The sequence below is a fragment of the Coturnix japonica genome, chromosome 10, assembly GCF_054131305.1.
Source record: "Coturnix japonica strain WE chromosome 10, WE-NBRP24, whole genome shotgun sequence".
Taxonomy (NCBI): domain Eukaryota; kingdom Metazoa; phylum Chordata; class Aves; order Galliformes; family Phasianidae; genus Coturnix; species Coturnix japonica.
The window spans coordinates 27,721,699-27,741,270 of record NC_140672.1 but is presented as its reverse complement, the minus strand read 5'-3'; the positions used below and the strand labels follow the sequence as shown (position 1 = coordinate 27,741,270).

The following is a 19,572-nucleotide window of genomic DNA, read 5'->3' as shown; positions in this document are numbered from 1 at the left end:
TGCAAATCCTGAGTTAAAACACCAGTACTGCTACTCATGTCAGTCACAAATGCCTTTTCTCCATATAAACCTCATACTAACCTATCTCTTATCTTCCAGAGCTGAATAGTGGCATTACCAAACGGCTGAAAAACACTGAAATCCAGGAGGGAGAAGACTGTACTTTTGAATGCATTCCGTCCCATGAAAGCATTGATGAGTTCAACTGGACACTGAATGGAAGCCGAATGGAAAGTGGTGGGCGATTAAAAGCTTCTAACGTGAGTCGGAAATATACTCTCATTATCAAAAGTGTGACTCCTACTGATGCTGGGGAAGTCGTTTTTTACTGCCCGTGGTCTAACCTCCAAAGCCTCTCTGTCTGTGAAAGGTAATGAGATGGGAGAGATTCTGGGGTCTGATTCCTTCAACTGTCTTCTGATAAGATTGTCGTGAGAGCTAACTCATAATATGGTTAAAGTGAATAGCAACCTTCTACTTGAACCTCGAAGCACTGAGAATTTCTCTTAAAAATAAGTAAAAGGAGGAAACATTTTACACAAATGTGAGAACTACCCAAAGCACTGGGGTAGTGTTGGCAATGGTCATCTCACTACAGCTTGTTCCATTAACAGTAAATCAGGAATGATCTGTTGAGGGAACTGTGGGAGCAAATATCCTCTAAGTATAAGCTGAAGGGATGGCCTTCACATCATCTAGCTGCACAACAAATTCCTATCTAGAACATGTGCATCTGAGAGCATCATCCGAGGCTCCCAGTGTGATGAGTGGAGAGAAGAAAGAGGCAGTTTTCAGACATGGTTCATCATCCTCAATGGGGTAGATTTAAGAGAGAATAAATGCTGCCTGGAATTCTATTGTCTGTACTTTGCAGATTACTGCTGGCTGTAGGATGGCGTCTGTTGCAAGTGCCTCTAACTTATCTCCAGCATGTAGATGCATGTATTTTGAGAGAGGCATCCTACCCTAAGTGTATGTTACTCAAAAAGCAATGTTTTCTTCCAGGAAAACCTACTGAGGTTTCAAAACAGCTGGAGGATAAGACAACAGCAGCAGCAGGGCAGGACATCAGCCTGAGCTGTGAGCTGTCAAAACCGGATTTGAACATCAGGTGGTACAAGGATGGCAAAGCAATCAGAAAAAGCCAGAAGTACGACTTGCAGCAGGAGGGAACTGGGGCCATTCTGATCATCCATGACTCTACTGCCAAGGACAGTGGGGAGTACCCCTGTGAGACAGAGGACTCCATAACAAAAGCCAGGGTCACTGTGCAAGGTGAGTTGAAAAGCACACTGGGGATGGCATGTAGAGAAGTCGAGGTAAATATCTGCAGCCTGTGGGTGATGTTTTTCTCTTCTTTTTCCTTGAGCAGGATCAATTCTTAGTTTTCAGAAAATATGATGGATTAAAATCTTTTCCTTAAAATAATCTGGAAACTGAATGATTCTCCAGTGTGATGTGGATCTGGGCAGCCTGGTCTGGTGGTTTGTGACCCCTTGGCAGGGGGTTTGAAACTAGATGATCTTTGAGGTCCTTTTCAACCCAGGCCATTCTATGATTCTGTGATCATTCTATGATTCTATGATCTTGGGTGTTAGTGAGCCAAGAAAAGATGGCAATCTGAATTAGTCTATATTGAATATGTGTAATCCAAACTATATGCAGTTTATCAGATGAGATCCTACCAGCGCATGTATAATGGTATTGAACTTTCCAGATATCTACTGGAATTATCAAACCTATGTAAATGGGTGGATTCTGTGGTCTTCTTAGACTCTTTGCATCTCTATGTGATATTCTGAAATGAGGGCAAAGGAGATTCAGGACACCTCTGTATGCTTGGGACTTGTTGGCGTAACAAATCCCTTTGTCCTACACCCTCATCCTTTTTTTTTCCTTCCAGAAAAACCTAATTACTTTATCAAGGAACTTTCAGATGTGAAAATTGAAGAAAGTGGAAGTGCACTTTTTACATGTCAGAGCGAGAAAGCCGCATCCTTCGTCATATGGAGGAAAGGCTTTGCTGAGCTCAGGCCTGGCAGGAAATACAAGAGGGCACAGAAAGGACGAGACCTGCAGCTGTGCATAAAAAATCTGGAGAAAAGTGACAGTGACGTGTACACCTGTGACATTGGTGATGCCCAGTCCAGAGCCAAGCTGGTTGTACAAGGTATGTGTGAGAGCCATATGACTGCGCATCCTGTTTCTCCACTACCAAGATATTATCCTGGTAGAATTTGTACATTTATGGCAGGTCTTTGGGGCTGCAGCTGTCTGGCCTGAATAGCGGTTCACAAGCCATGCACAGAGCAAGCTGCACGGAAAGGGAAGGAACTACCGACTAGAGCAGTGCCATTGAGAACTTTATGTATCATTTAAAAACCAAAAATGCTGATGTACTGTGAGGCTGGTGACCCAGAAATCAGTGTGAACTTTCTATCTCTGACCTTTCTGAGTTAAAAATAGTCCTCCAGAGTTCTAGGCAAAAATTCCCTTATGCTGCATTCTGGGTAGTTGTCACGGTTTAAACAAAAATCTACCTGTGTCCGTGACAGAGGGGCCACAGGCAAGTGAGGTGCTAGAAGGAGCTGAACCTCTGTCCCAACTACTTCAGAAGCAGCCCGAACCCCCTCGTACATGGATAAGATCTCCTTCTCAGTTGGAGTGTAGCAGTCCTCAGACCCTTTATATGCTCGACTCCAAAGTCCCGGGGGTTGGCCTTGGGTTTCTCCTAAAGCTCTTTGCCACAAACTCCAAGTGGGACCTTTCTCTCCAGCAGCAGTGTAGAGGATGTTCTTTACATCCTGTCCTGTCCGTACTGGCCCCAAGGCCACGGCACAGGCTATCTCTTGTTTTCTCTGCTCAAAAGCCTGCTGCTGCTCAGGACCCCATGAGAAATTATTCTTCTTTCATGTTACCTGATAGAGGGGGCTAACTATGTGGCTGTAGTTTGGGACATGCATTCTCCAAAAGCCCACTACTCCCAGAAAAGATTGGGTCTCTGTCTTGTCGGTGGGAGGAGACATAGCAGTGATTTTTTCAATCACATCTGCTGGGATGTGTCAATGCCCATCTTGCCATTTTACACCTAAGAACTGGATTTCCTGGGCAGACCCCTTCACCTTGCTGCGCTTAATGGCAAAACCAGCTTGCAAAAGAATTTGGATTATCTGTTTTCTTTTCTTGAAAATCTCTGCTGCTGTATGGCCCCACATGACAATATCATCAATATACTGCAAGTGTTCGGGAGCATTACCCTGTTCCAAGACAGCTTGGATCAACCCATGGCAAATTGTTGGGCTGTGCTTCTACCCTTGAGTTAAACAGTTCCAGGTATACTGAACAGCTCTACAGGAAAAAGCAAACTGTGGCCTTCATTTTGCAGCCAATGGGATGGAAAAGAAGGCATTAGCAATGTCAATGGTGGCATACCACCTAGCTTCTTTTGACTCTAGTTCATACTGGAGTTCTAGCATGTCTGGTACAGCAGAACTCAATGGAGGTGTGATTTCATTTAGGCCACGGTAATCCACCGTCAACCTCCATTCTTCACTGGCTTTATGCACTGGCCATATGGGGCTGTTAAAAGGCGAGTGAGTTTTGCTAATCGCTCCCTGATTCTCTAATTGGCAGATTAGCTTGTGAGTGGGGAGCAATGAGTCCCTGTTGGTGCGGTACTGCCGTCTGTGAACCACTCTGGTGGCAATTGGTACCTCTTGGTCTTTTACCTGGAGCAACCCCACAGCAGAAGGATCATCTGACAGACCAGGTAAAGCTGACAGCAGATAAACACCATTTGTGTTAACAGCAGCTATCCCAAAGGCCCATTGATACCCCTTGGGATCCTTCAAATATCCCATCCTAAGGTAATCGATTCCCAGTATACATGGAGCCTCTGGACCAGTCACAATAGGGTGTTTTTGCCAGTTTTTACCAGTGAGGCTTATTTCGGCCTCCAACATAGTCATAGTTCTTGTAAACCCCCAGTCACTCCATGGATATATATTGGTTGTGTCCCTTGGTGACTTGAGGGCATTAGGGTGCATTGTGCACCAATGTCCACCAAGGCTTTATATTTCTGGACAGCACCGAACTCAGTCTGGAGGCTGTCGTAGTTGGACTGAAGAGTGTTGTACCCGAACCGGAGGACGTTATGCTCGGACTGGAGAGTGTCGAGTTTGGATTGGATACTCTCATTCTCAGCCCTGAGACTCTCTCTCTCAACCTCAAAATCTTCCCTCTCAGGAATGGTATTGAATAAGGCCTGATAAGCATTAGCTAGGCCCCAAGTCATTAGTGCCTCCTTAGATCTGCCTGAGTCACAACATTCCTGTCTCAAATATGCAGTCAAACTCTCAGGATTCTTTACGTGTTCAGGAGTAAAGCTCCATGACACTAAAGATGTCTGTCCTCTAAAAGTCTCTCCAAAGTTTCTCCACACTCCCTGCCACTCAGTATTCTCTGACTCTAAGGAAGACTTCCTCCTGATGTTATAAATCCAGATACCGAGTGAGATCACTACAATAACCAACAGCAAATTGAGGGAGATTAATATGATTGACAGTGTGGTCCACTGGGACAACTGGTCAGTCGAAGACTGCTTAAAAGATGCAAAGAAAAAAGGAAAAGCATGCTCAAAAACCACCATATCCGTACTATTGGTTTCATTAGTTGCATTAGTTGCTCCCTCTGAAGCTGCATGCAAATACCAAATAAGCGTTGCTAACCATGCTTTCAATCTATTATACATTCCTATAACTTCATAGGAAAAATAGGCTAGCTTAAACATGGTCCAATATGTTTGGAGCATCGTAAAAGAGGAACTAATGAAATGCAGTACCTTATAAAGCACACTTAGTAGAGGGAACTTTTTTTTTTTTTTTTTTTTTCAATAGAGAGGGAAAAAAACTAAAAAAAAAAAAAACCAAAGCTCAGCAGTGTTTATAAAATAAACTGGAGTATTGGCAGTCCGCCTGGACTTTCAAGGTCAAGCTCACAGGTGCAGAATTGCAAACCTAAGATAGCTCCTTAACAGGAAAAAAAACTTGTAGCTCTGTTAAAAGCTAAAAGAGCAACAGAAGAAAACACAGAAAAACAGCAACTCAATTTGCCCGCATACTCCACCAAAATCTGTCACGGTTTGAATGAAAAGTCCACCTGCGTCCGTGACAGGGGCCGTGGGCCCCGCAGGGGCCCTAGGCCGAAAGGAAAAAGTTAATTAGGAAAAGAAAACAACGGCAACGATCTAAGGAGGCACACATATTTACTAAATTACTATATAGAAATACCGGATAACACAATATAATACAATATAATTGAAAATTGAAAATTGAGCTAACGAATCAAGCAAAATAGGAGAGAGAATGAGTCCCGTAACCGAGAGGCCTACTGTGAAATCTAGGCGAACGGCTGAAGGCTCCCACACACTCCCCTGAACGCCAGAACTCGAAAGACGTCAGTCTGTTCTGCGACTGAGTTAATATAGAGTCCAGGTCCCGTGACCCATCGTGTTGTTCTCTGGGAGATGTAGTCTTCTTCTGTAAGTTGCAGATTCAGTAAAATTATTCATGCTTTATATGATGTTATGATGTGGAATACTGATAGCAAAATTACAAAATTATTAAACCATGACACCCTGGTATTTTTCTTTTTTTTTTCTTAAATATTTTCCTTTTTATTATTTAAATGTTATGGGCACATCTTATAGAAACACAAGGCTGTTTACAAAGAAGTGCATGCTGTGTTGCTGTATGATGAGCAAGATACATCTATTCTTCATCTAGCAGGAATAGTTGCTGAGCCTTAAGAACAGTTTCAGAAAGCTTTGGGAATTTGGGCGTTTTCCTTGTTTCTGCAACACAAAATGAAAATTTACACTGTATACAAAGAAAAGGGGAGTCCAAACTTGTACGTTAAATTTGAAGGAGATCAATCTGGGGTAATATTTAAAAAAACAAAAAAAAAAAAAAAAAAAAGGGGGAGTGTGGTCATCAAATACTATAAAATATATTAGCTGTTACTAGAATGCCACTTATGTTCCCCCCATACGAATCACTGTCATGTTGTATGTGAATTTGTGAGGTGGGTTTTGAAGCTGAAATTAAAAACTTCTTGTATGGCTGTCTTCATAGTGGCTATCCAGACTATCTGTAGAAATAACAGCTATTATGTAGTCAGCTATTCACCAGTTTTAACTGATTATAAATTACGTTTCAGGGTGGAGAACATAGCATAGTGCCTGACACCTGTGTTGATCCTGAGGGCATTCTTGATTCTGTGCATTATGATGTCATGGATATTAAAGAGCAAGCTGAGGCAGCACATAGTTCCATTGTATCCCTGGGGGACCCGAAGGAAGATATTGGCTGGTTTGAAAAGCAGCTGGAGAAAACTAACTTTGAACTGATGGAGACCAAAGAAGAGCTAACAGAGGAAAACACCAAACTACTTAAAACTGAAGAAGAGCTGATGCAGAAGAACAAAGGTGAGTTATGCAATGTGAAAGGTAGAAGACAGAAATAGTTCATTAATCTAAAAGAGAAATAACCAGTTTGAGTAGGAATTAGAGGAGATGTTCTACCTTTGGAACCATAGCCTGTAGATAAGTGATAGTTTATTCCTTGTGTATATTCAGGTTCAGCAATTCCACGGTTTTTGGTTATTTCTTTTCTTTTTTCCCCCTCTCCTTTAAACTGCAACTAGCAGCTTTATGCTTTCGTAAGTATGGGGTTAAATGTCTATATCTTGATTTTTACTTTTATATTGTAATCTCTACTCTTCTTTATGTCTTGTTGATGCAATGTTTTCGTTCCAAGAAATATAGAAAACTTTTGAATCACTCCCAATAAGTGAAGACCACATGCAAATTAATTAATCTGTTCAAAAGCTACCTAAACATTAGAATATCTGGAAAAATTGATTACTTAATAAACTATCTATTGGCTACTTATGTAATACAACCTTTTCTGTGTGTTACAGACTTTGAAATGCAGATGATTAAATTGGATGAGTCTGTTGAGCAACTTAAAGAAGCAACTGAGGTAACTTTATCTAGAAGATGTTGTGTAAAATTGTTTTAATACCAAGTTGTGGTAGCTTAAAATGCTATTCCAGTAGGCTCCATTATCAGGATATCTCCACATTCTATGCAGTCCATAAAACTTTATCCTGACTAATGTACTGTGAGCTACTGAATATGTGAAGACTAGCTTGATTAAGTATGTGTGCATACCACTTCTGATGGTTTTTGTTCATTTTTTGATGTTTGGTAGCCTGAAGTAGCTCTGAAAACATTTATAGTTAATTCTGTCACTCAGATCTCTAACCTTGTAAGCTTAGCAACTTGACCCTTCTTAGTCTTTGACTGTCTGCATCACTGCAACTTAGTATTTCCATGGTGTTAAAGCTGACTGTGATGAGTAGTCATGTCCTCACCTATTACTTCTTCCAAGAACAAGGCTCCAACTCTATCTGTGAGATTGTGTGGCCTGAACACTTCTGAGGCTTTTCTTTTCATAAGCTACTAAAGATGAATAATCAGTCCTTGGCAGTGCCAGCATGGCTTAACAATCGTCATCTTGTAAGTAAGGAAGCTTCACTTGTGGTCAAGGACACAATCTAAAATATGCGTGACAGAGCTGACTAAGCTTTAAGGTTGGATTATATCTGTCACGATGAAAGTGATTTTAGCAGCTTAGCAGAAGTGTGATGAACTTTTATGAGAGCTGACCGTTTGCTCTTTGACCATGTTTGTAATTTTGTTGACTTCTTGGAAACAGGAAATTCTTTGATAAACCGGTAAACTCTTGATTCTGTGCAAGTCTTTTACTTTGTAACCTGCTAGGCTCTTGCTTTCCCTTGTATACTCTACCGAGTATTGCACTTGTCATTATCTGAAGGTGTACTTGTTCTGTCTGCTATTGAGATTTGTAACTGATGTCTATAGAGTCACCGGGTAAATATTTTAGCTGTATGGTTTTGTGTAAATATTTGCCTACAGAAGATTACTGAGACTTAAGTGCTCCTTTTGTTAAGCTTCAATGTAACTGATCTTATATCAATACAGGAAAAGACTGCCTACCATTTAACTACCATTAAAGCAGAACCGGCAGAAGAGAACACTAATAAAGGAACTGAAAGCAGCCAATTTTCAGTGCTTTCAGTTAAAGCACTGAAACAAGAGAAAACTGAGTTGGAAGTGGGAAGAAAGCACATTACTGATGAGGATAAGCCTACTGTGGAAGAGCCACCTCCAAAGAAAGGTACAGTTTCTTCCATCGTTGAACAGGGTGTCTTCCAAAACAATAAATTGCTTCCTATTCCGGATAGGAAGCAAAAGGCTGTGAAGCGCGTACCTTATGGTATAAGGAGAAAAGCCACTGTGTTAAACTGTAAATAGAAGTAACTGTTATGTAAATATCCCTTTTTCAGAAGGTCCTATGCTGTTCATTTTTGAATGCTTAAGAATAGAAGTTTTTTGCACTATTTTTTTACTTTTTGCTGCTTTTTCCTTATCTGTTGATGCACTTGCAGATTTGGTAATAGTTTTAAAGCAGTTTCTTTAGGATTGTTTCAACTGCTGTTGCTGATCTTCTGAGTAGCATCAGCTGCTCAAGTGCTTTTTTTTGTTTGTTTGTTTTGTTTTTCCTGAAGCAACTATCAAAATTGTTGACGACCTGCTAATTGCTGGCTCATGGGCAATATTTGAGCAAAATGGTTTGGATAAGCTCTGATGCATTTAACTTCACTTCTGGGCACAGCTGAGCATCAGTGTTCCTAGAATTACGGAAGACATATACAATGTAGAAGGGAAAAATCTAAAACTTAGCTGTAGTCCCTTCCTTTCTTGTATTCCTCTTGCAAAATATGTGCAAGGGAGAAAGTCAAGGCCTTCTTTGGATGAGATGCTGTTCTTGGATGATTTGTCCCTGCTGCCTTTATTTGGCATAAATATTGAATCCTAATGTGACCACTGAATGGCATCACATATAAGCATCTTACCAGAGACTGAGGGAGGGATGTGGACTCCTCCATACTCCAAATAGTAGTGGGTTTGTTCTAATCATATGACCAAAGCTCTCATTTAAAAATTAATGACAGCAATGCTCCACATAGGAATTAAAATGGGTAGCTGATAGTCACAATGCCAGCATGAAGTTTTCTGTTAAGAAGTACTGAGTATTCAATCATGTTAAAATTTTCTTCTATTTGTGAGTATTAATAGCGTCCAATTTCAAAAAACTCTTAATATATATTCTTTAGCTATGTTAAATATACACAGTAGAACAATGAGCACAGGTATGTTGTGCTGGTTCTTTTGTAGAATTAGTTATATAAGTAGCACGAGCAAAAGTGTTTTAGGAGATGCTAGGTTATCTCAGCTTCAAGTTCAGGGTATTTACACCATTCTCTGAGCTTTTAGGTCTTGTTTCCTATGCTCTGTAATAATGCTTTTTCCCTACTTCCTGTGTAAGGAGCTTCTAGACTGAACATTACACATCTTCTCCCTAGTCTTATTTATCTTGCTTTAGTGCTTGCTTGTTGTTTTCAGCATAAAGTGTTTAGATTACTTATAAATCATATTTCCCTCACTAGTGTTGCTGGGTGAGCAGTCAAAACCCAAAACCTGGTTTGGGGTGGAATATGCCACTGCTGTTTCTTCAGTATGACTTTTAAATCAGTTGAGGGCTGTATATAAAACTCCTTAGATGAGTTAAGAGGCTGTTTCCATGCAGTACATGTGAATCTGTATGTAATGCAGGCTGCACGTGGGCACTATAAAATTCTGCATTGTAGTAATAAAAGGACTGTACTAGAATCACCATGGAATATATTGTTGTGGTGACCCAATCCCTAGTAAGTCTTGACTTATATTTATTTTTTTTAATACTTAAAGTATGCATATTATGGAATGGACATAACTGGATTCTAAAGCAATGATGAAATACAGCGTAAGTTGCTTTTGATAGAAAGAAAATGCATGTGATTTTAGCTAATTGCTCACCAGTTAAAGAAAAAAACAGCCCCAAGCTAATGGAATATTTATGGAAACTTGAATCTGCAAATTTGTACAACTTTATGAGTGAACTTAAATGCAAAAGAGTAAGTGTGGACAGAAGTAGGAATCCTCATATTTTGTTTAGAGATCAACTGAATAAGAGAGACAGATATCAACACTGAAGTGATCAACTTGTCCAGGGTTTTATCTTTCTTTTGAAAGTAAGAGGACTGTGAGTTGGAATGAAATTTCTTAGAGAACTGTTTATCTACCATTTAGATGTAGATGGAGTGATTCCTGGCTGCCTTATAGGGATTGCTGAAACACGGAAGATAGAAAGAATATAGCTGTGAATTATCTATCTCGTTCCCATGTTTCTTAAATCTAATAAGATTTTCTACTGGTGTGGAGTGGAAGGTTTGAGTAGTGCCATGGTAAAAGTGTTCTTCCAGACTGAAAACCTTTTGCTGTTAATTCTGTATAGAAATCTGAGGCACCTGATTACGTGTTCAGAGGACTTTAATTCCTTCACTAGTATCAAATACTATGTGATGTGAGGGTATGGCTTGCATATTACGACAGTGTTTCACTTAGAAGTTGCTACTTGGTGTTGTGAACTGCTATGTAATAATGATTTTAATCAATCTGAGCTACATTCCTTTTCCCCTTTTTTTTTTGGTTTGTTTGTTTGTTTGTTTTACAGTAGTTGTAAATGAGAGAAAGAAAAAGAACACTGTAGAGCAAAGGACAATTGAACACATGAAACAAAAGTGCTCCGCGTACCGAAAGGAAGTACTAGCACTGAGGGAAAGAACTGAAATCTTGGAACGTCATTTAGCTGTGCTTGAAGAACAATGCAGAAGAGAACAAAATAAAAAAGAAGATTTCAGTAAGCAGGTAACAAGCCTGCGTATTGAGCTTTCTTCTTCTGAAGAAACAGCTGATGCCCTCCGTGAACAAATTCTGCAGGGTCAAGCTGACTATCGGGAAATTGCTTCTGAACTGGATGAACAGAAATCTATAAATATGACACTAGAAGACAAAAATGCCCAACTAACTAACAACATAGAAGTTGCCAAAGAATATATAATTGATAAAGTATCACAAGTAAAAGAAATGCGGACCAAATTAGATGAATTATACAAATGTCACTTAGAGTTTCATGCCATCAGTACTGACTTTGTCAGTGTAAAGGATTCCTCAGACTGTGAAAAAGATGAGACAGGGACATCTCAAATTAGTTCTGCATGCACTCAGTCACAGACTTCTTCCATCTCAGATCTTGTGCAGGACCTCTCCTTTAACTATAGTCTTGAAAGGATTTGGGAAGTATGCAGAAGTATTGTTGATGTTTCCTCACAAAAAAGTCAGCACATCAAAGCACTGCTTCAAGACAATGAAAACCTAAAGGCGGGACTGAATAATGCTGAAAATCATAATCGTCAACTTGTAATGAAGCTATGTGAGATTACAACTCACACTAGTCAGGAAGATGATCTTGTGAATCAGTTACATGAGCAAATAGAAAAGAAAACTCAGGACTTTGAAGAAAAGACTGCAGAAGATCAGAGAGTGATTGCACAATTTCAGGAGGAAGTTGCCAACTGTGAGGTAAAAATAAAAGAGCTTGAGTACTTCATGGAGGCTTCCAAGACGATGGAAGACAATGTGTCAAAACTCAATGAATTACTTAAAGAAAAAGAATCTATTATTGTTAATCCAGAGACAGTTACAGCAACTCTGCAGGAGAAGTCTGCTAATGCAGACAAATAGGTTGAAGAGTTAAGTAGCAAAGAAGCAAATCTGATTCAAGAAGTTCTGCAGCTGAAAAACAGCTTGGAGCAGATGAAACACTCTCTTCGGGAAAAGGAAAAGAGTGAAATGGAGAAAGTGCAACGTATAGAATCGTAAGTAATCACTGAGTTAACTTAGAGCCCTTTGAGAATGAACTAGAGTTAAAAATAGTTAATGGGAACATCCCTTCGACTTAATGCATTTGCATGCTTATCAATGGCCAAACTACTACTTTAGGATGCTTTGGTATGCTACTTGAGTTCCAAGGTAAAACAGGAGTGTGCAAGGAAATAAAGAATAATATGGGGATTTCTGGTGGTTTTGTTGTACATTCCTCAGAATAGCATCTGAATAATTTATTGCTTCAGCATCTGATTATGAGAAGCAAGCTGAAATTCAAAAGTAATTGTTTAAATCTTGTCACTGGTCTAGATAGATTTAAGAGTCTATTTACAAATAGAAACCAACAGGCAGGTCATGGATTAAGCTGTAATTGCTGTTTCCATGAGATGTGTAACAGTAATATTCTTTGTCTCTTTATTTTTAACATAAGGCTAGAAAATATTCTTTCTGAGAGTTCTGCCCTTGTACTGAATTTGAAAAAAGATTTGCAGAGGAAAGAAGAAGAGTATACAGATCTAAAAGACAAACATTCTGATGCCGAGAAACAAATTCAGCAAGTACAAAGCGAGGTTTGTAGTCAACTGAGATATTTTTTTTCTGTAAGATTATGCTTGGCTTTCTGCTGTTAAAACTTCTCAAACTTTAACTATGAAGCTGGAAATTTCACACTAGTGTGGCTAGCAGCAAATCTTAGGTAAAGTTGCCATTGAAGCTCTAGAGGGGACCAGAAGTTAAAACATGGTTTCGCATAGATAATGAACAGAGGAAAGTAAAGTTGGTTGGTAGTCTGGAATAAGGTTTGTGAAGAGAATAGCTAATCTGCCTCTGGAGGGGACTTGTTATTATCTCTATGTTACTGGTGACTTGCCATTGGTATCCGTGGTAACTCCAAAGCCTAAAACCTAAGTCTTGTGAAAAAACTCTGATAACTGGGAAGAAGAATGCTGTTTACTTGAAGAGAAATAGACTAATTTCCAGAGGCTCTTTAATATAAGCATGTATATTTTTTTTCTTCAATTTCAGCTTCAGTGATGTTAATAGTTAAAATTTAATTATTAAACAAGTAGATATCTTAAAACCCATTTTGCAGGTAATTAGTCTGAAAGTTTATTGGGTGTGCTTGGGGTGGAAAATTGAAGCTTAAAAATGAATTCATGTCTTCCTTGGTAACCTTGCACTTGCTGTCGTTTTCCTACTCAGCACTTGTTTGTGAATTCCTCTTTATTTAACAAAGAAGTATTTGGCCAGGTTGGATTACAGAAGTCTTTTAATTAACCGTGAGCTGTGCTTACATTACAGGTGTCCACGATGCGTTCTGTGGAGGAATCCCTCAGGAACAGGATGGATGAACTTGAAAGGATTAATAACCAGTTTAAGGATGAGCTGGATTATAAAGACTATACTATCCAACAACTTAAACAGGTATTTTTCTTGCTCTTAATTTTTATTAAATGAATGATGCAGGTTTTCCAAGCAACAGGAAAAAGGTCAAAAAAAAAAAAATTGGAGCAAAATGAAAGTGGCCAACTGAAATTAGCGGTAGACCATGAAAGATATTCAAATAATTAGTCACTACAGAGCACTGGCAGATTGCTTTAAATACAATAATCTGCATAGTAAATACATATGTAATACATGCATATAACCTGATCTTGTTGAGTGACATCACAATATGTTAATTGAAATGTCTTACCATAAACTCTTTTTATCAGCTTGAGTCCTTATTTATGCTATATGAAAAACTTATTAATTCTAGGCTGTCTTAAAGATTCTGCTTGTTTCTACTGTGTATGCTTTTCTTTCAACATGAAATATAGGAGCTGGAGGAAAAGGACCATAACCTTCAAAAGTGGCATGAGGAGAGAGATCAGTTAGTAGAAGCTTTGGAAGAACAGCTCAAAACTTTGGCTTCTAATGCCATACAGAAAGAGACAGAAATAGCAGAACTGAGACAATCTGCCTTAAAGGATTCAAGCAAGGTCCGCTCTCCTTTCCTCCTACCTGATTAGCTACCCATAAATTCTGTAAAACTCCTGTACCTGCTCTTTGTATTCTGTGTGTGGTTCTGTTCTTGAACACTGTCGTATTGGCATCATGTGCAACTAACCAAAAAAAGCACCAGCTTTTATTTTTGTTCTTCAGAAACAGAATTTCTGTTAATTACTAAAATTTCAAATTTTTCAGTAGTTCAGATAAGCAGATGTCAGTTTGATGCTTATGATCCTACAATCAGACTGGACATCTGTAGCTTTTTCTGATAATTCACAGCATTTCCGGATCCCAAGCTAGGCTCAATACACAGACAGTAGTTCTGTCTCAGGTTTCTTACTTTCTTTGCTTTCTCTGAGGTAGTATCTACAATGGCTTGAAAAGACAGAAGGGGACGTGGATAGAGATTAAGGGAAGCATCAAAAAGCAGAGGGGGGATGATCTCTGGAAGTTGCATTTCTTATTTCAACATCCAGCTTTTAATCAGGATAGCCAATCTAAGCCGTAGCATAGAATTTCAGAAGCTAAACAGAAGACTAAATGAGTTGTGCTCTTTTGAGAATGTTTGGATTCACTTTCTCTGAGAAGAAAGATATTCTCATAGCAAAACTTCCCCTACAACTGCCGACTTTCTCACAGTACCGAGGATTTGGGAACAAATAAAAGCTCGGGTTATTATATCTTAAGAGAGATGAAGGCTGAAGCACATAAGTAAAATAGAAGAATCAAAATATATTGTATTACAACTTCCCAGGCAATTCTGTGACTACTGCACTTGTAACAGTGACCGTACAAATCCGTGAAATGTTACTGTTCTTGAATAGTTAAGTGTTCTAGCCTGCAATTCTAAAACTGATGCTACTAAGTAATTGCAATACTGCTTGTGTGTGTTAATTCCTTTTGCCAATCCCACAACTCAGCAGTTTTTACTGTTTATTAGGATAATGCAACTGTGATAGAAGAGTTAAGAAAAGAACTGGCTGACAAAGATGACTTTATAAAGGAATTAAAACAACGCATTAACCACAGTAGCCCTCAGACTTTGCCAGAAATACCTTTACTTGAAGAAAGACAAAGTAGAAGGAATGACTCTGTCAATGAAAAGGTATGATTATATTTATAATAAGAGAAGGTTGCGGGGTGACCTCATTGCAGCCTTTCAGTACCTGAAGGGAACTTACTCCCAGGAGGGGAGTAAACTCTTCGAAAGGGCTGATAATAGCAGGACTAGGGGAAATGGTTTTAAGTTGAAGGAGAGAAGATTTAGGTTGGATGTTAGGGGAAAGTTCTTTACTAGAAGGGTGGTTAGGTCCTGGAACAGGCTGCCCAGTGAGGTTGTGGATCCCCCGTCCTTGGAGGCGTTCAAGACCAGGTTGGACGGGGCCCTGGGCAACCTGATCTAGTAAATGTGTATGTTTGGTGGCCCTGCTAGGCAGAGGGGTTGGAACTACATGATCCTTGAGGTCCCTTCCAACCTGGGTAATTCTGTGATTCTGTGATTCTGTGAACCTGATAAGACGGAGATAAAGCAGCACGGCAGCATGATACCTTTAGGAGTGAAAATGCCTAAGGCAAAAAAGAAAAGAAGTGATGACATGGATGAGGTATGACCTAGACCCAACAGAAAACAAAATATCTGATGCCTTTTTACCATTCTCATTTAAGCATTAAAAAAATGCTATTTCTACCTCAGTAAAGTAGTTGAAGAATTTAATCAATGAACTGCTTTAATGAACAAAACTAATAGCCAAGCTCAGTGATAATGGTTTAAGAGAAGGGAATTTCTCTTAACTCCATTGTGTATTTTCTTTGAAACCTGTAGACATAAATCAGCTTTTTAGACATCATGAGATGTCTAATACTGATATCTTCATGTCCTGTTTTTATAATTGAATGCTTATTTATTATTTGATTTACAGTGGAATAGTTACCACTAGCAAATACTTCCCTTCTATTAGCAAAAGTGTTTAAAGTGTTCACTTTTGTGACATCAGTTGTTCTTTCCAAAAGAATCATGGCTGAAACTTGTCTTATTTTCCCAGGATTTTGTGAAAAGTGAGAACACGAAAAATACAAAATCTGCCATGGCTTTTAATTCACCCTCTGCAAGTGACGAGAAAATGGTTGGTTTTTGTTCTAGTTTTGAAGCTAGCTTGGGACTTCCTGTAATTGTGTGGTCACACGAAAGAAGCAGTGTCTTATCCTTATGTGTATACCTGAATGGGAATCTTACATGCTTATGAGCTCTTCCTATTAAATTCCATAAGCTAACCAAAGGGCAAGTCAGTCTGTCCCCAGAGCGTGTAATGGCTGTACTGTGTAATGATTTGGAGGGAAGGATATTGCACACTGAATAGTTGGGAAGAGAAGCTTTAGTGTATTATCGTGTGCTTTTGTAAGTGAAGCCCTTGTATTAAACTAAGGTTCATATCATTAATATGCATGGCAGTTATTAAAAACAGATGTTCACATGTGATAGCAGTATCCTTGGCATGGTCAGAGTATGAGTAATAGATTTTTCCCATCTGTTGTCTTCTGTTTTGTATGTTTGTTTATTTTATGTAATTAGAACAGCTTATGTAAGAAACAACTCCACAGCTTGGGAGCTACTTTTAAAGAAACTACTGCCTTATTAAGAAACTTTAAGAAACGTATGCCTTGAAATAGCTGAGATTTTGATAACTCCCTAAAGGGTATAAAATTGTCTACATTACTTGCCGTTGTGGTATCATCAGCATAATGAACAGAGGTGTCAGTAGTAAAGCTCAAAATGTCAACTTAAAATAACGTTGAACTAAAATGAAGTTTAAACAATGCTCTTGTTTCACATGTTCACATCTCTGTTGAACAGAAATCCGGAAAAGACTACTTCCTGAGAAAGCGAGTACATGCTTCAAGACTGACTAAAAAGAAGGATGAAACACTGCAAAAAGTTGGAGATTTTATTCAAAGCTCTCCTTCTATTATACACTCTAAAGGTTGGTGTAGAATAAGTTTTATTCCATGTTTTCTAGACATTGTAGAATGGCTTGTTTCTGCTGTAGGCTATTAATGTATGTGTTCTTAGAGAACTTGTCTGCCATGTTAAGTTGTCTTGTCCTTTGATTTATGAAGTAAATGCATTTATTCGTCTCTTCAGAGATTCATTATTACATTTGTGAAAACCTACAAGTATACAGAGAAAGTTGGTTCTGTCTTGTGCTTCTGTCAGCACGAAAGTTAGGCCTGTTGTTTAACTCCTGCTGAAGTTTCTGACTTCCAGCGACTTCTGAGCCATGATTGTCTTTCATACTCCATTTTAATGCGTGCTTTAAGCTGCCGTACCTGAAGCTATAAACTGTTTCAGCTATAGAAGCAATAAAGAACCTCGATGAACAAATACAATTTCTGAGTATTTTCACTTAAATTTTACGTGTCATTTATAAACCAAGTTTGTTACGAAGCTTTTTTTGCATTCATTGATTTAAAGACTCACAAAACCAGTAAGTTGATTGGTTTACGTATCAAAACAAATTTCTTCTAGCCAAGAAGCTGATGTCAGCAGTAAGTTCTCCTAAATCAAACGAACCTGAAAGTCTCGAAGAAGGAGAGACCAAGCCAAAACGATGCAAAAGGAAGCTGTATTCAACTGTCGTTTCTGGCCCTCTAGATATACCTGCTTCTTCGGTAAGCGATTCTACTGTAGTCTTGGCTTAAAATAAACTACTAAGGAGTCCAAACAGACTGGAGGTTTCATCTATTTGCAGGGGGAGGTTGAAAGTACTGAGGTATTTCTTTATTCTACCAAGTCATTCTTGTTGGTCTTCCTGCTGTTCTGTTTTAGTTTGTCCTCAAAGATCTCTGTGTTTGGCTGGCTTACAGTTTACTAAGTAGGTGATGTAGCAATCACAGAGATGTCTTCTAATTTGGAATCATAGATAATTTCAGTGTGTCGGAGTGGGATTATTCTACTACACGCTTTTCTAGAGCACAACTTAGACAGCTTTTTAGGTATGTTTAAACTATGATCTCCTGTCTAAGCCAACTTGCAAAGGATCTGATGTGCCAGTTTCATGACTCTGTCGGCAGCTATTGTGCTAAGAACATTCTTGCTCTGTTGGAACTGCATCATTTAATTATATTAGAGTCCTTTTTCTGTTCCGCAAAGTGATCATTTGCCCATACTGTAATATCCCTCTGAATTTTTTGATGATTTGACGAATGATAGGGGCAGAAACCAAAATGTTATTTTTTTGGTTAGAGGATGAAGAAGATGAGACAATTTCTTTTCTCACTGTAGTTCTGAGAACATGGAACTGAACCGAGAACTGAAATTCTGGGCAAGTCATAGCTACAGGGATTGAGGCTAAAAATGTTTTCTGAACGCTTCATGTTTCACAAAACAAGTATTATAATACTCTTTTGAAAACAAGTATTTCAAAATGAAAGCTGCCTTCAGGCTTTCCTCAGATGTGTGTGCTTTTTTAAGATAAACAGGATTTTGTACATTCTCCATATTTGTTCCTTGTGATTAAGCTGCATTAAAATGATCTCGGTATCCCATAGTTTTCTGAATAAAATATAATAATCAAATGCCATTCTGAAATCCATTTAGGGGAAGAAATATGTTTGCATGGGTCAAGAAGAGCTTGTCAGTCTTGTGTGAAAAGATGAGTAACTTTTGAAATGTTTTCTTCAGGAATCTGAGGAACAAAAGAAGGAAAGTGATCATCTGATCATCAAGCGACGGCTGAGATCCAGAACAGCTAAAAAACCTTGAAGAAGCATGTTTGTTCCCCTTTCTCAGGACATACTTTTATCGTATTATTAAAACTGGTTGTTAATAAACAGTAACAGTTACTCCGTTGTGTTCTTAAATTTGTATATAGGTGTTTGTTGCAGAACGGCGGGAGAAAAGCAGACGACCACACCTGTCATTGACATATGATCAGCGAATCTCATTTATTCCTTAGCTGCATGTACCTTTATAATACGGATAATTAGCTCATACATATTGCAAAAGTGGAGCTCATCCTTGGTTCCCAATTACATACTATCCCCGAGTATCTTAACAGCTTGTTGTTATCAACTGAAAGCTACTCCCTTGCTGAGTTCCCAGAACCATGGCTAGTTTCTCACCATCCCAGGGCATCCTGTTGTTCTTGCTGTCCTTGCAGGTGTTATGGCTGCTTGCTTAGCTGCACCGTGTTTATGACCCTTCTCAGCTAACTAGCTGTAAAAAACACTCTCTACATTTCCCCCGTTTTCTTTTAGGCTGAAAAAGGGTTTGATTTAACGACCGATTAATCATATTTAACAAGCAGTTCAGTTCATTTGTTCAATCAGTTCTCATGTAGTTTTATCCTGCTTCGTAGCTGCTGTTCTGTGAACTTCTCATCTGGATCCATGACGGATGCTCCGTAGAATTCTTCTTACAATACTGCCAATAGAATAGCAACACTACTTAAATTAATAACATAACTATTATAACTCAATCAAGACCTCGATTGACAATACTCTAAAAATGAAAAAAGAGACAAGTCAAATACAACATAACAACATTACTGTTAAACCCACTAAAAAGAACAAATATGTTTGTACTGCAACCTAAGTTTCTGCAACCTGAAAATAAATCCATGATGGTCCCATTGTGTTAATCTGTAACTGATCAGGAAAAGTGTTCAATTTTC

The 19,572-nt window shown here is 38.8% G+C and overlaps 1 protein-coding gene and 1 long non-coding RNA gene across 2 annotated transcripts; both read left to right on the top strand.

Annotated features, from left to right (window-relative positions):
• The first annotated feature begins 2,023 nt into the window (after positions 1-2,023).
• LOC146759570 (kinesin-like protein KIF20B) lies at positions 2,024-13,463 on the top strand. The gene is made up of 7 exons (XM_085510311.1): positions 2,024-2,170; positions 6,217-6,484; positions 6,979-7,040; positions 8,066-8,261; positions 10,701-11,904; positions 12,345-12,483; positions 13,214-13,463. The coding sequence occupies exons 1-5, from the start codon at positions 2,138-2,140 to the stop codon at positions 11,768-11,770; spliced, it is 1,629 nt and encodes a 542-aa protein (XP_085366437.1). The 5' UTR covers positions 2,024-2,137; the 3' UTR covers positions 11,771-11,904; positions 12,345-12,483; positions 13,214-13,463.
• A 2,195-nt stretch (positions 13,464-15,658) lies between these two features.
• Positions 15,659-17,875, top strand: LOC146759569 (uncharacterized). Its single transcript, XR_014932324.1, has 3 exons — positions 15,659-16,026; positions 16,755-16,881; positions 17,427-17,875. It is a non-coding gene; the product is annotated as an uncharacterized LOC146759569 (long non-coding RNA).
• The last annotated feature ends 1,697 nt before the right edge of the window (positions 17,876-19,572 follow it).